At 44.7% G+C, this 14,103-nt stretch overlaps 1 protein-coding gene across 2 annotated transcripts in view; it reads left to right on the top strand.

Annotated features, from left to right (window-relative positions):
- sema6bb (sema domain, transmembrane domain (TM), and cytoplasmic domain, (semaphorin) 6Bb) overlaps positions 1-14,103 on the top strand; it is a 138,498-nt gene that overhangs the window by 48,551 nt on the left and 75,844 nt on the right. For both annotated transcript variants that reach the window (XM_030433231.1, XM_030433229.1), the window contains one exon: positions 13,647-13,774. In XM_030433231.1, coding sequence (XP_030289091.1) covers positions 13,666-13,774 — 109 coding nt within the window. In that variant the 5' untranslated portion in view covers positions 13,647-13,665. The remainder of the gene's footprint in view (positions 1-13,646; positions 13,775-14,103) is intronic.

A 14,103-nucleotide genomic window follows, 5' to 3' on the forward strand; every position in this document is an offset into this window, starting at 1 on the left:
GAGGAGGTGGGGTTGACAGCAAGATGGGGAGGGGGAAGAAGAGGGCAATGAAATGTCAGACTGCAGGGTAAAAGTGAGAGATCTTCCCTGAGCACTTCTAAATAAACCATCCAGTCTTTAGTGTCTTAAATCCCATCAGTCTAACCTCGAAGAGGGAGGGAGGGAGGGAGGGGTGCATTAAAATGTAGGAGCAAAAAAACGAAAGACATGATTAGCTGTGATGGGATGACAGCTTGTGCGAGAACGGGGGGAGAAGGCGAAAGGAGATAAACGCAACGAGGTAGAGGAGGAGAAACGGCGTTTTGGCGAAGGGCGAGGACAGATTGGAGAGAAAAGGCGCCGATAGAGGCAGAGAGACAGAGACAGGAGGAGTGAGAGCAACAAAGATAGAGACATATATGGCTGAGCTGGCAGCCTCCTCCGCTGATTAACATGCCTCTCAGACACGGTGAGAGGGATCAAACTTGCACACAGCCAGGCCTGGGAGTTATGCCTGCAATGCAATGATAGTGTGTGTGTGTGTGTGTGTGTGGTTGTGTGGGGTTGTGTGTGTGTGTGTGTATGTGTGTGTGTGTGTTGTGTTTATTTCCGTTTCTGTTTGTTTGGATCGGCTGCTCGGCGCACATCTTTGTCCGCAGCTGCCTTGTGTGCACAGTCGTCAACCGGAGACCGTCTGTTGATTGACACGGCAGTGTGTCCGTACGCCACATGAGACGTGACATTCAAAGCAGCCGGGAGAGATATGAAGCAGGAGAAGGGAAAGCCAGACTCACTGTAGTGTGTGAACTCGCATTTGAAGCGATGCAGGCGGAGTTGAATCGGACCACACTGGACGAGCAGGGGGCTGGTTTTGGGGTGAGGGAAGAGGACAGGGGGAAAAGGGAGATAGGTGCATGTGTGAGTCCTGGATGTTTGGATGCACACCTGCGAACCCGGGCGCTTGCTTACGTGATCGCCTGTGTGAAATTGCAGGTACGCTTTTCTATCTTTTGCCGGACTTCCGCTGGGAGGAGATACCGAGTCTCCCTGTCTCTCCTGGGAGGAAGAAAATTGCTTTTAGATACTGCTTATGACGGGGGCGTTCACAGTGTTGAGCTTGACAAGATGATTTTCCTGCGAGATTTGCCATCATGAATACAACAAAAGTCTGGACGCGGCCGAGCGACATGTTCATTTTTGCCACAGCTAATATAGCCACGGCATCAGCTTTGCATTTAATAGGCCCATCTTGACGGTAGACGCCGAGCAGTGGCTTTATTTGAGTTGCACGCACTGTGCAGGGAGGGAGGATAGAAGACGGGAAGGTAAACACCATTAGCATGCAGAGATGCTGTTGTGAAGTCTGAAATGTATACAGACCTCTGTGTTCCTTCTGCCTCTCCTGACGGCTTTTTTCTGCCCTTTAAAAGAACCACTTTTCACAATCCGCGTCGCCCGTTCACACTTTGCATGCGTATTATCCAGCTGTGTCTGTGTATTGTGCAATCAGACCTCGCAAATGTCTCGTTCACCCACTTTGCGTTGTGTTTAAGAGACCAGGCTTTTTTTCCTCGATGCTGTTACAGATTTTTGCGAAATATACTTATAAGCTCACTTCCTGTGGGTCATATGAGAAGGTCTACTACTACTACTGCACTAATTTCATATCCAACTATATCTTATCTTCTGTTAGATGCCGTATGAAGCCACAGCGAGCAGCCGGGTAGCTTACCCAAGCATAAAGACTTGGAAACAGGAAGAAACAGCATCGAATCTGCCCTCCGGCACCACTTAAGCTTATACATTCACATGTTTTAGCTTGTTTGTTTCTAGACTTCCTGATGTCCCTGCTGGTTGCCTGGCAAACTCCCAGTGACGACAAGACCTAAGGAGGAAAGCGCTCCCGGCCAAGAGATGGTCCACATGTAACCCTGTACAAACCACAGTGTGTTATTTTCAGCTGGCTTTAAAGGCACTCATCGGCTGATTTTATTTTTATTACCTTAGGTTGTTCACCATGTTTCCATTTTTTTTTATGCTGTGCTAGGCTAACTGTCTCCTGGTTTGTATTTAACATATACACGTGAGAGGGGTATCTGTGGTTTCATCGAACTCTCTGCAGGAAAGCAAATTTCTGCCTCTACATGAAAGCCACAACCCAATCGGCAGCAAAAATGTTGCAGTGTGTTACTGTTAAAACCACTGATAAGTTCAAACTGAACATTTTTCTTTACGTACATCTTTTTAGGTTTAATTCTGTATTTACTGCACTTTACGCTCTGGTTAGAAAAATTGCCCGCGTTGTCGCCACGAAAAATATTTTGTCAGCCTTATTTGCCACCTCCTGATGTGGAAGGTGGCTAACAAGCACAAAGTGCGAATGTAATACAACACCTCTGGTAGATAGTGTTTGCCTTGGATGTATCCGTGGTTTGCATGAAAGTTCACTGCCATCATTAGATCCTGCTGACTAGGCAGGAGAGCAACCGTGTTTGATCACAGAGGGGTAGGACTTCTAACAAGACACGTACGTGTGATGTTCAATGTGCCATACTGTTGATATTAAATTCAACACGTTTTTTTTTTTTTTAAGCATTTATTTACCACTACAGCACCATATTGGTATCACAGCCCTAACAGCGGTGATTCACACTAAATACACCACAGTTTTTTTCCCCATCAGGTCTCATTATTTTAAGAAGGCTGAAAACCGGGATAAAAATATCAAGGTGAAAACCGTTTTGCAGTCGGACCACTTATTGTTGTTGTTTACTCTGTGCGAATGACTCATCATCGGCATGTCATTTGCATTCCCCTCCTGTTTTTTTCTCAATACCTTCGAGTAGCAGAACCATTCATCAGACCATTAGTAGTTGTACTATCATGCAGAGAAAAAGCAAAACAGCCTCAGGAGTCGTGTTTTCATTTTTCATTGCCCTCCACTTTCCCCCCAAATGTTCTATTTCTGCCCGCCACCCACCCTCATGGCCCCACTGACAGTCACTTGTTGCCATTACAATAAATCCACCTTTTCTCCTGATTCCCGAGCAAAAAAGGGCAAACAGTCTCTGGATGGGAACATATTGCCCTATTGAGTTACTCCTGAGTATTTATGCAAGATAATACATGTCCTTGGGGAAATTTTAGCAGAATAATCACATCAAGAGGGTTTCTGTCATGCTGCAGGAGCTTTTATTGCCATTAGCAAGGTTTCTGTATTATTTATAACCGTGCTGGAGATTATCGCCTTGTGTGTTTTCCTTTACTGGCTTTATGGAGCTTCCAGCCAATGATGGATGGAGTTGCTTTTAGCCTCCTGTCAGTCTCGGAGTGTGTTTTCTTTTAATTTCTGCTGCAGTGTAGCCAGGTTTCCCCCTACATGGATGGTTTGAGTTTGATTTATGGCCTTGGCCCCCTGATCCCTGCCCTGCTAATGACGGTTGTAAACTGGTGGGAAGCCAAAGGTCAGGACTATCTCCAGTGTTGTGATGTGACTTGATGTTTTTCTCCCTGTCTGGCAAGGCATGCCGAAGCCCTAGAAAAAATGAAAGTAGTAACATGGAGGTTAGAGAAATAAAAGATATGTGCGGGAACAGAGAATAAAAGATTTATCTCAGCACTCCTTCTTGGAGAGTCTTCCTCCTGAAACACAGACCTACAATTAACCTGCAGATTCTCGCAGACATTGTCGGGCAGCGCTGCGAAATCTTTTGTCGTGCGCCGTCTGGGTCTGGACTACGGCTCCTCCGTCTCCTGGCGTCTCGGCAGCTGTAATTTTGAGGACTTGGAAGGTTAATGATAGTGACACAACTCTGGCGAGAGCTCCAGTAATACCCAAAGATATCCATTCATCAACAATAAGCTATTACAGGTATTACATTACTGCTCTGTCATCCTGCGCTCTTTAGTCGGGCTACCTCTCGCCTGTTAATGGGCGCACACGCACTGCAGAGAGAAAGGAGTCAGAGATTATCTTATTCCGGCACCAACCTTTAAATCCCCTGAAATTATATATCTATTAGACACATGGTGCTGAGTAAAGAAGATACCTTACTAACCGATGTCCTCGCTGTCAGGTAGCAGAGACAGAGGACGCGTTCTCATGGTCGGATTCTGATAAAAGACGAGTGTTATAGATGTATTTTGTCTGGCTGCGCATGCTGCACATATCTCCCCCTACATAAATCCATGCTGTTTCTCCGTGCATGGGAAAATTGTTTCTGTGCTCAAAGGTCACTCTTCATTTTTCATTTACTGCGCGCTCCCCCGTCTCTTTCCCTCTCTCTCCCTCTCTCTCTCTCTCTCTCTCTCTCTCGACCTTCTCCGCTCTCCCTCCACTCTCTCTCTTTAAATATGTGGCGGCGTTATTGAGGCTCCAAGATTTCGTGGCGATGCAAATATCGAGTAAACAGACCTGAGGTCACTGGAGTCTCAAAGCAAAGGGAAGAAAATTATCTGTGTATTTCGCTGTAGTGGAGGGAATTCCTACATCGCTTTCGCATTAGGCCTGAGAGAGATAGAAGGGGAAGACTGTGGTTTGGCTTAAGTGAAGGCACAAAGCCCAGAGGAGATGTGTGTGTTAGCCGTTTTGTTGAGTGGAGAGTTTATAGTGCGTGTGCTTATGTATATGTGCATCTATGTCTGGGAGTTTGGGGGAGAGGTTAAGAGGAGTCTGGCATCGGCAGAGCGGATTTAGGCGGTAAAATCAGGAGAGCAAAGCAAATCTTTATTCATATAGGATATTTTTCTGTAGGGGAGATACGACCTACAAACAACGGGAACAATCAGATGCAGTTTTTATACACAAACACGGCAAAACTAATCAAATGCACCGGGGGGAAAAGAAATGTTCTCAGTCTGCTTTTTAACAATGTTAATGTCGAAACGAATATAATGAAATGTGGCACGGTATCTCAGCAGCTAAAAACCTGCTTTGTTAACTTTTGGTTGTGCCCTAGGAACAACCGGAGGGACCGTGCCAGATGACAAAGGATGTACGCATATGGCATAAACGAGGACGTGTAGGGCTTCATAGACAACAAGTAAAATGTTGTAATCAAGTCTGAAATTTGTTGGGAACCAACACGGAGATCTGCAATGAGTCACAGGTGTGATGTGATGGAACGTGTTCTTTTTTATGTGACAACATTGGCAGTGACACTCTGAATAAGTTGGTGCCACAAAAAGCTCTATACATCTTTTTTTCACAGATGTAGCTCATTGGCTAAGTTAGCCATGCGGGTGGCCAGACTACTTGGGGGAGTCTTAGCACTGCTATTGCAGAAGCTTTGGACCGCCAGGAGAAAGACATGTTCGGGCCCAGGGCTAGCATGCTAACTTCAGTAGATATCACAGCAACACAGTACACCGGCATGTTTGACAAATTGTCAAAACTGTTTGCAGTTTTTCCTGCATCAGTGGAGAAGCCTTTATTCCATACATATTGTTAGGAAGGTAAAGGACTTATGATTTATGACCTTTGCGGTACTGTACCTCCACAGAGAATGAGGCTAATCAGAACACATTTCCTGCCACGGAGGCTCAGCAGCAATAACAAAAATTTGGTTTGTCTTCGCTGGGTTGCAGGAAGTTTTGGGACATCGAGTTCTTTCCGTTTTTAATGCATTCAACCAGTGACTTAAGAGGGTTGAGGCTTCCAGGGAACAAAGACAGCTACCTTATGTGCACTGTATGATGTACTGTGGTCATCGGCATAGTTATGTTTTATGCATATGATTTATGACGTCTAGAGGCAAAATGTACAGACTGAACATCAATGCTCCAAGTCTTGACCCCTGGGGGACCCTGTTTTTTACACATAAAGAGAAATAGAAAAATGTCATCCCTTTAGATAAGCTGCAAACCAGGCCAGCAGAGAGCGAGGAGGTTCTTCCCACAAGGTCCTCTTGGCTCACTACGGAGATAAATCTGGCATTGCAAGTGTACCATTGGCTCCCCGCTCTTCCTCTCCTCTGTTTCTTTGTCTTTCTGTTTCTTCCATTCCGGACATTCTTTGGCTTCACTCTCTTTATGTCCGGTGTGACTCCCCCTCTCTGTTTGAATGCCTCGCTTGTCTCTCTTTCACCTCTGTTTCTCTTCATCACTCCATGCGGTGCATTATTTCTGTCATTTCCCATGTCCTCTCCCCATTCTCCAATCTCTGTTATGACCACTCAGTTCATTCCCGTCTTTGCCTTAAATCCTGCCTCCCAGCCTTCTTTTTCTTCTTATTTTTTTATTCTCTTTCCTCCTCACATCCCGCCGCGTACAGTGTCTTATGCGATTGCTGACTGAAGGAGATCCAAGTGGCATCAAGCTATCACCTGTCACTGATTCCACACACTCCATAAAGCAGCCTCTCCTCTCTTACTAATATGACAATTAGGCCAGTCTCTGGGAAATCTATGGGGTGTCTTTAAATCCACATAAAGAAAATGGAACAATCATAAAATCCTCCACTGCTTACTTAAAATACTTTCCCATGTACCTGCACAGTCTCATGTACCCGACTCTGAAGGTCATCTCGGCGATGTAGAACAATAAAAGCGCAGCTCAGCCCTGTGCGCCTGTGGCAAAGTAGTATTTCTTTGAACATTAATTCCTCTTAAAAACTTATAAAGTGTTTGGATCAAGTTCAATGTCTATCGGTGGTTTTAGTGTGTCTCCCTAAAAAAAAACAGGGGTTGTTAGAGCTTGAAACCCTTCAGGTTGTTGTTGGCTCCCATCCAGTATTATCTCTTTTTACGGAGCTTTATTGGAAACTGAATTGAATTGAATCAAGATGATGGTCTGGTTCTACTATGTCATCTTCCACTGCCAATATAGCTTCCACAAGGACAAACAATGCCTGAGAGAATATTTCAAATGCCGCATGGATCATTGTGGAACTACGATCAATCACAGACACAGTGCCAACAACCTGTTTAGTTGATTAAACCGGGAGCGCAACAAGCTGCGAAAACGACACTGACATAAAGTTGATATGGAAAGCTTGTTGTCCCCAGCAGACAAAGAGCAACATTATCATTTATTTGGAGTTGCGTTTTGGGACATCTCGTGAATTTAAGCCAAATGCTCAGTCCAATAATAGCTCTGTTTTTTTAATATCTGGCTCTTAAGCCTCTAAATGTTCCATGAGAGCAGCGAGAGTGAACCAGGACAGTGAAGGTGCAGGCCAAACATCTGAACAATGAGCAAAAAGAGGGTAAAACACTCACTATAGAGTGTAAAGTGCATGATCTCTGTAGGTTTATTGTGCAGACTGTCTCCTTTTACATACCAGTTGTAATGTGATCCATTGTTGATCTAAAAATACTGATTTGTTCGGCTTTAATATGCACAAAAACCTGCAAATTCTATACAGGCATCATCATTTTTTGGTGAACATAAAATACAATTTGCCTTGTAGAACGCTGATAAAAGGATTTGAGAGGATATAGACCATGTTTGAATCCATTCTTCCTTCTATGCAGGCTTTTTGAATCAGGACGACCAGTGTGTAAAGGGATTATATCAGACTATTGCTTTACCTCTATATAATACTTGACATCCTCTCTGTTAAATATTTTAATCACAAATACCCCAACCACCACAGTGTCCCCATTAATGCTGCACTACTTCATTACCATTCTCCCTATATCTAGGACATGCGTAATCTTGCTTTTTTCTTTCAATCATCTGATTTTTTAGTGCAACTACCTCATGGGCTGTATAATGAAAACACACTGAGAGCGCACACATCAACAAGACTGGTGGCGAGCGAGAGAAGGATCCAAGGCGTAACAAGACGGGGAAACAGAAAAGGTGGAGAGACTGAGGGGAAAGAAAGCGAGTGGGTGTACTAATAAGTGACAAGAGCATTTCAGAGCATATTAGCGCCTTCGTTTGTCGACGAGGTGTTCTATTTGCATGTAAAGTATCCAAACCTCAGCGGGTGAGGGTCACTCTCTGTACAACCAGCGTTCAATTCCTCTCATCTCCTCTCCGCCTTTAAACCGTTTCTTCTTCTCTTTTAAGCATCTGTGTTGTGACTCGATATCAGGACAGCATCAGTCCTCATTAGGGCTTTATTATTGACACTAGACACCATTGATTGGCCGATGATTTGTCATCTAAGTTATGCGTGTCGGCCACAGTGGAGATTACTCTGAGGTGGCCGTCAATGGGGTCTGGGGAGACGCAGCACCCTCCGCACCCAACTCCCTCCCACCTTTTTCGGCAGCTAAATGATCTTGTAATGGCTTTGTTTAGGAAATTACCTGCCTAAACACCCACAATCAAATTGATCTGGGGCTGTGGAAACAGACAAATTAACAAGTCTGTGTAAATCCTGTTGAGGCGAATGGAGCGTGGTGGTTAGTTCAGGAGTCCTGTTTCATTAGGAGGAAACAAAAACTAGTCAGAGTGATTGGGGAAGTAAAATCCATTATAGTAATATTGTGGATGAATTGAAGGAAGCACATTTTGCTCATTTTCATTTCATTTTGTGTTACTACTAGAATAGGTTTACAAGCGTTAGTGCTCGATAAACAGTTTTTCTCATACTGTCCAGTGCTGCAGCTCTGTACTCCCCTTCTGTCTGAAATGCTCAGTTTAAGCTCCTGTCTCTTTAAGACCCCCCTCCTGAATACCCAGTCTGCTGTGATTAGAGCTTAGATCGGGCCCAAAATATCAAGCCCGACCCGACACGAGCCCGTGCACATTGTGTCCGAGCCCGGCCCAGCCCGACACATTAACTGTAATTATGAGTCTGAACCCGATTTAAACTCAACATTTTTTTAATACGTGGGCTGTTATAACTGACGTTCTCAAGCTCCATGTTGCACTAAAACTACACAATCAGTGACGCCGGTAACGCGTTCCTCTTATCTGACCACTTTTTTCAGTAATGAGTAATCTAACGCGGTAATATTTCCAAACCAGAAATCAGATTAAAGTTACTTATTCAAGTCACTGTGCGTTACTATTATTTTCGTCATTTTCCTAGTAAAAATATATTTTGCTTTCTTCTGCGTCTCGAGGAGTGACGTCACGTGCGCGAGAAATCACGTTTTCAGCACGAGGACAACTCACGTGTAACACCACGCAGCGACACAAGCAACTTGGAGGGAGGAGAGAGATGCGTGTTTTCTAGCTGGAAATACAGTCATTATTTTGAGTTATTAAAAAACACACACACACACAAATGCTTGATCAAGGGCCGGCCCGACCCGGCCCGAGGAAAGTGACAGGAAATATCGGCCGGGTCAGGGTCAGGCTCGGGCTCGGGCAGAGAATCTAAACTCTAGCTGTGATTGGTCAGCTCACACATGCCTTTGCTGGAACCGCTAACAACAACAGAGAATGCAAATGTAGAAAAGCATGAAAATGTGTGACATGTTGATGTAGTGTGATGTCACAAAGTCGCAGGAATTAAAGGTGGGACTGACTACTGACGAGGTGTTTCAGGAGCAGTGTTTTCGGTGGGAGAGAGGAGCTCCTATGGGTGTGGACTCAAGATCTTTAACATGCACATGAACCTATATAAAACACTGAAAGAAAGGAAAAACATAATAAAACATAATAGGTCTCCTTTAAAACAATCAATCCTTGGAGCAATGCGCACAGCCCATTTGCAGAAACTGTGTCTTTAAAGAGCCGTCACAAATTCCATAAAGTTGAAATGTCACAACTATAACCCTCACCCCTGTTAGCCATATTCCCAACATGTCAGTGGTTGCAAAAACACCAGCAGAGCTCATGTGGAAACAGGATGGATGGTGTCTGCTCAGGCCTGTGATACATGACTAATCAGAGCAGAACTCTTCTGCGGTGGGCAGATGGGAGCCTGAAAGACGCAGGAGCTGAAACATTCAGAGAGGTAAATAGAGGTTCTGCAGCACTGGATAGTTTGAGACCCCCAAAATCGAAGTACTGTTGCTGAAAATCTGACACGGAAAAAAATGTGATACGGGCCATTCAAAGCTCACGCTGAAGTTTCACTTAATCAGCTATGGTTAGCATTTTCCCTCCCCTGGTGTCACTTGCCATCTGTATTAACTTGGCATCGAAAATAAGACTGCTGGGATGGTGCCTGGAATCAAGCTCAATCCTTGAATATGTTTGTCACAACACTGGAAACAATAGTTCCCCCCCGGTGAAAGAGCTGACACAATAATTTGCTCTTGACAGCGTTGTTTTTTTGTTTTTTGATATATCTTGAAACCAGGGAGCCCGCACAGTGTGCTGGCTTTGATGCGACTTCAGTCACATTGAGTGTGCTTTCAGTTTCGAAATACGGAGCATTATGGCACCCTGGGGTTAAATATTTCGGATTAACGTCTCCTACAAACGGTAACGTGTTAATGCATCTTGCAGTGCTTCTTGTCCGGTGATCATGGCGTACTGCTGTACAGCTTGTGCCATGCAGCGAGGCTTCTGAATGAACTCGGCTGCAGCCATTTGTCATAATTACAGTGATGTTCACACACACACACACACACACACACAAACACACACACACACACACACACACACACACCAGCTTTTATACTTGTGCGCTTGTATCTACTTATTCTGCTGTCCCATGAAATTGTATAGCCCTGGGTGTCTAATTATACTAATCGAATGCGTACCGCCTGACATTTATTCATACATTATTAATAGCAGAAACAATAGAATCTCTGATAGGATATACTGACTTCCTGACTTCTCATCTTCTCGCCCTCTCTCTTAACGTCGTCCACGTATCTCGAACACAATCTCTCTCTCTCTGTACCCGGCGACCTCCTTTCTTCTCCCGGTGACTCTTTCCCCTTCACCTCGGGTAATTTGGCTTGTGGGTGTTGAGTAATTAGCATGCCTCCCACTTTTTATTCTGATGTCAGAGCAGGGAATTTGAGAAATGTCCCATAAAGATTATGTGTCCTGATAAGGTTATGTCTGGGACTCCATTAAAGAGATGGGCCGCACAATGGCTGTTTGTACCCTTCGGGGGGAGAGAGTGAGTGAAAGAGAGAGAGAGAGAGAGAGAGAGAGAAAGAGAGAGAGAGAGAGAGAAAGGACTTAAAGAGGAAAAACTGTTTGCATATAACTACATTGAGTAAATACAGTCTGCCAGCATTCTCAGTTGCTGCACTTTATTCCTTGTTTTTATTTTATGTTGAACTGATTGTGTACTTTCCTTCATTTTTAATTAAGATTAAGATAAACCAATTAAGTATTGTACCTAATTACAATGCTTTACTGTGTTACTTGAACAGTGTGGCAAAAGGCTCCTTATCTTAAAGCAAGACTACATCAAGCAAACCGTAGACTGCGAGATCAAACCTTAGTTCACACAGATTACGCATGATTAAAATTTATAGTCCCAAAAATAAACTAAGCAAACGTGTTACCACCTGACCTTGCCGTCGACATTCTGTCGTATAAGACATCGATACATGTAATTTATGGCAAACTAAATGTCACTGGAAAGCTGCAGGTTAGAGCTACATTTTTGGTCCGAATCGTCAATTTAATGAGGCCTCCAATACGATCCTATCCCTCTCAGCTGCTCTGTGATCCGTCCTTGAACCGCAGTTTCTATTTTCTTTCTTTTTTTGAGATAAATTCGCAGTCATAAATCCAACGCTAGCTGTCCTTTGTTATTATTTATCATTTTTTTCTGTGTTGACAACTGTTTTTGTTGTTGTTAGCATGGCTGTTGGCTGCACACCGGCTGTTCAATGACGCCTTGGTCCGTGTCTGTCGACCAATCAGAGGCTGTGCTTCCGACTGAGAGCCTTCGTTAGTCGGTACCATATCACCTACCACTGGATTTTGACGCTCTTTTAGCGCGTTCATGCATATCAGCAGGTGCAGGTGCATGACTGACATTACAGTCAGACTAAAATACTCTTTTCCAGCATCTTTTGTTTTAATTTATCACATCCAATAAAATGTCTATCAGTTGCGGTGCCTGCGGTACAGTAAAGATAACTTAACCTAGTGTTGCCCCAACATAGAACGATATATTACACAATATTGTTCTTACTTTCTCTGTGTTAACGTCAATGAAGACCTTTGTTGGCCCGCTCAGAGCTCCTTCAGCTGCTCTTGTACGAACTGGACCAACCAACATCGCTGACCAAACTCAGTCATGTTCCTGTGGCCCATATGGGAACTAATCCCTACAGCCAGGTTCCAAGATCTTGTGGAAAGCCTTTCCAGAAAGTGTAGTCACAGCAGCACATTAATGCCGACATTAGAGAGAAGTTCAGCTTTAACATGTTCATATGATGTTAGGGTGTCCACATGCTTTTGGTTTTAGTGTATGTAATTTAATCAATTTAGAGTTTCAGGAAATGTAACCTTGTCCATTAAAGCTCCTAAACTTACAATGCAGTTCAGTTGACTTGAAGTGAACTGAAGAAGACGTGAAGAGAGTGTTAGAGCGATAACAACCGACACAGGCAGGAGGAGTGCGTCGTGAATAGCGTACGTTCAGCCAAGTGTTTTGTTTTTGCATTGTCTGACACATTGTTCATCTGCGACCACAGTAAAATGCCGTGGAGGTTTTGCATAAAGAAATACAACCTTGAGTATTCAAATTTCAGATGTTGCATGACACGTTCTGTGTGTGCGGCGGTGGTGATGGAAGGCCTCTCCACCGGATTTTCATAACAAATTACTCGCTGTCGCATCCAGCATTAAGATGACAAGCTGAAAGTGGAGTTGCGGGGCAAATTACGGTGTGTTCGTGAAAATTTTGAGGAAAATGCAACTCCGTGCCAGGTCCATGTGGAGAAGGAAAATGTGATACGTGATTACAGATCAGTCAGAGCTCAAGATAATAACAACTTGACGAACAAAAAAAACGCCTGTCGAATTCACGTCGGATCGTACCGCTCACATGTCGAAACGGCTAAATTGAAGTAACAGCACGCAGAGAGTTAGCGGCCGGTCTGAGGTTTGCGGCCGACATCAATAGCAATTCTGTCGGTCTTGTCTCCTGCCAGGCGGAGTGCATTTTAAGCTTGGTGCATTTTTCTAGATGGATCGCGGAGGGTAACTTAATTTGGGTATCATTTGTATTTCCACATGAATCACATCCGAGACCTGCATATGCCTCTGATGAAAAATACCCACTGTTTATCTCCGCCGTCGGAGAGGTGATTTCCATTCGCTGGCGAGCATTTCATTTAGTAAACCACCACTTTTCTCCCTCTCTCTGTCTGTCTAATGCTGGATAATGTTTGATGTCTGGAGCATTATTGAGGCAGATTTTCCATTCATTTGTAGGCTGTATGTTGCCCTCTGTCTTGCCCGAGATGTTGCCCCTTTGCCTCCTTCTCATTCCTCTCAAATGCATCATAAGTGAGGAGTTTGTTTGATGTGGTCGTGGTGTGCCACGCGATGATCTGGCCGCAATCAGAGCTGACCGGACACTTCTCCCTGAGTGGATGACTTAATCTCTCACTCCCGAGCAAGCTATTTTATCTCCCCTCCCATCAGGGCGATGCAACAGAGTTGCTGTGGCAATACGAAGACAGAGTTCAGTCAAAACAAAAGTCAGTCAGTCGGAGGCCGAGCGAGCGAATGTTTCTGTCTGCGAACGTGTTTTGTGTCTCGCTCCTCTGCCTCATTTAGCAACAACCACTCACTCCCTTTTTCTCTCCTCTCTTTTGTTTTTCTAAAAATTTCCACAGAGTCCGCCGTCGTGTTGCTATGACGACCATGGCCCCTCCTTCCTTCTTCCTGCTGTGTTGCCTGCTCCGATCGGCCAGCTCGGCGTTCCCAGAGGAGCCGGGGCCCCTCAACTTCATTCCCACTGAAGGTACTGACCTCCTGACTTTTCTCGCCTCCGAGACGCCTACGCCTCTCGCATGCCTCTCTCCCAAGTCGTCACGTGTGAGGTGTGAGGGTTGAATTGTGGTTGGTAGGGGGGTCAAAGTGTGTCCCGTTGCGGTCAGACACGTAGGGTGTTGAGTGTTGTCCAGGTCAGGAGGTGTGAGGTCGCAGAGTGAAGGACGGGGGCTCTCGGATTCATGACTTTCCCACACACACACACACACACACTTCGACCCTCAACAGAGGCAGCTTCTTACACACTCAGACTTCGAGACTCCATATCAGCCTGACAGTCTCCAGCTCAGACCAGACCTT

The sequence above is a fragment of the Sparus aurata genome, chromosome 11, assembly GCF_900880675.1.
Source record: "Sparus aurata chromosome 11, fSpaAur1.1, whole genome shotgun sequence".
NCBI classification, from domain to species: domain Eukaryota; kingdom Metazoa; phylum Chordata; class Actinopteri; order Spariformes; family Sparidae; genus Sparus; species Sparus aurata.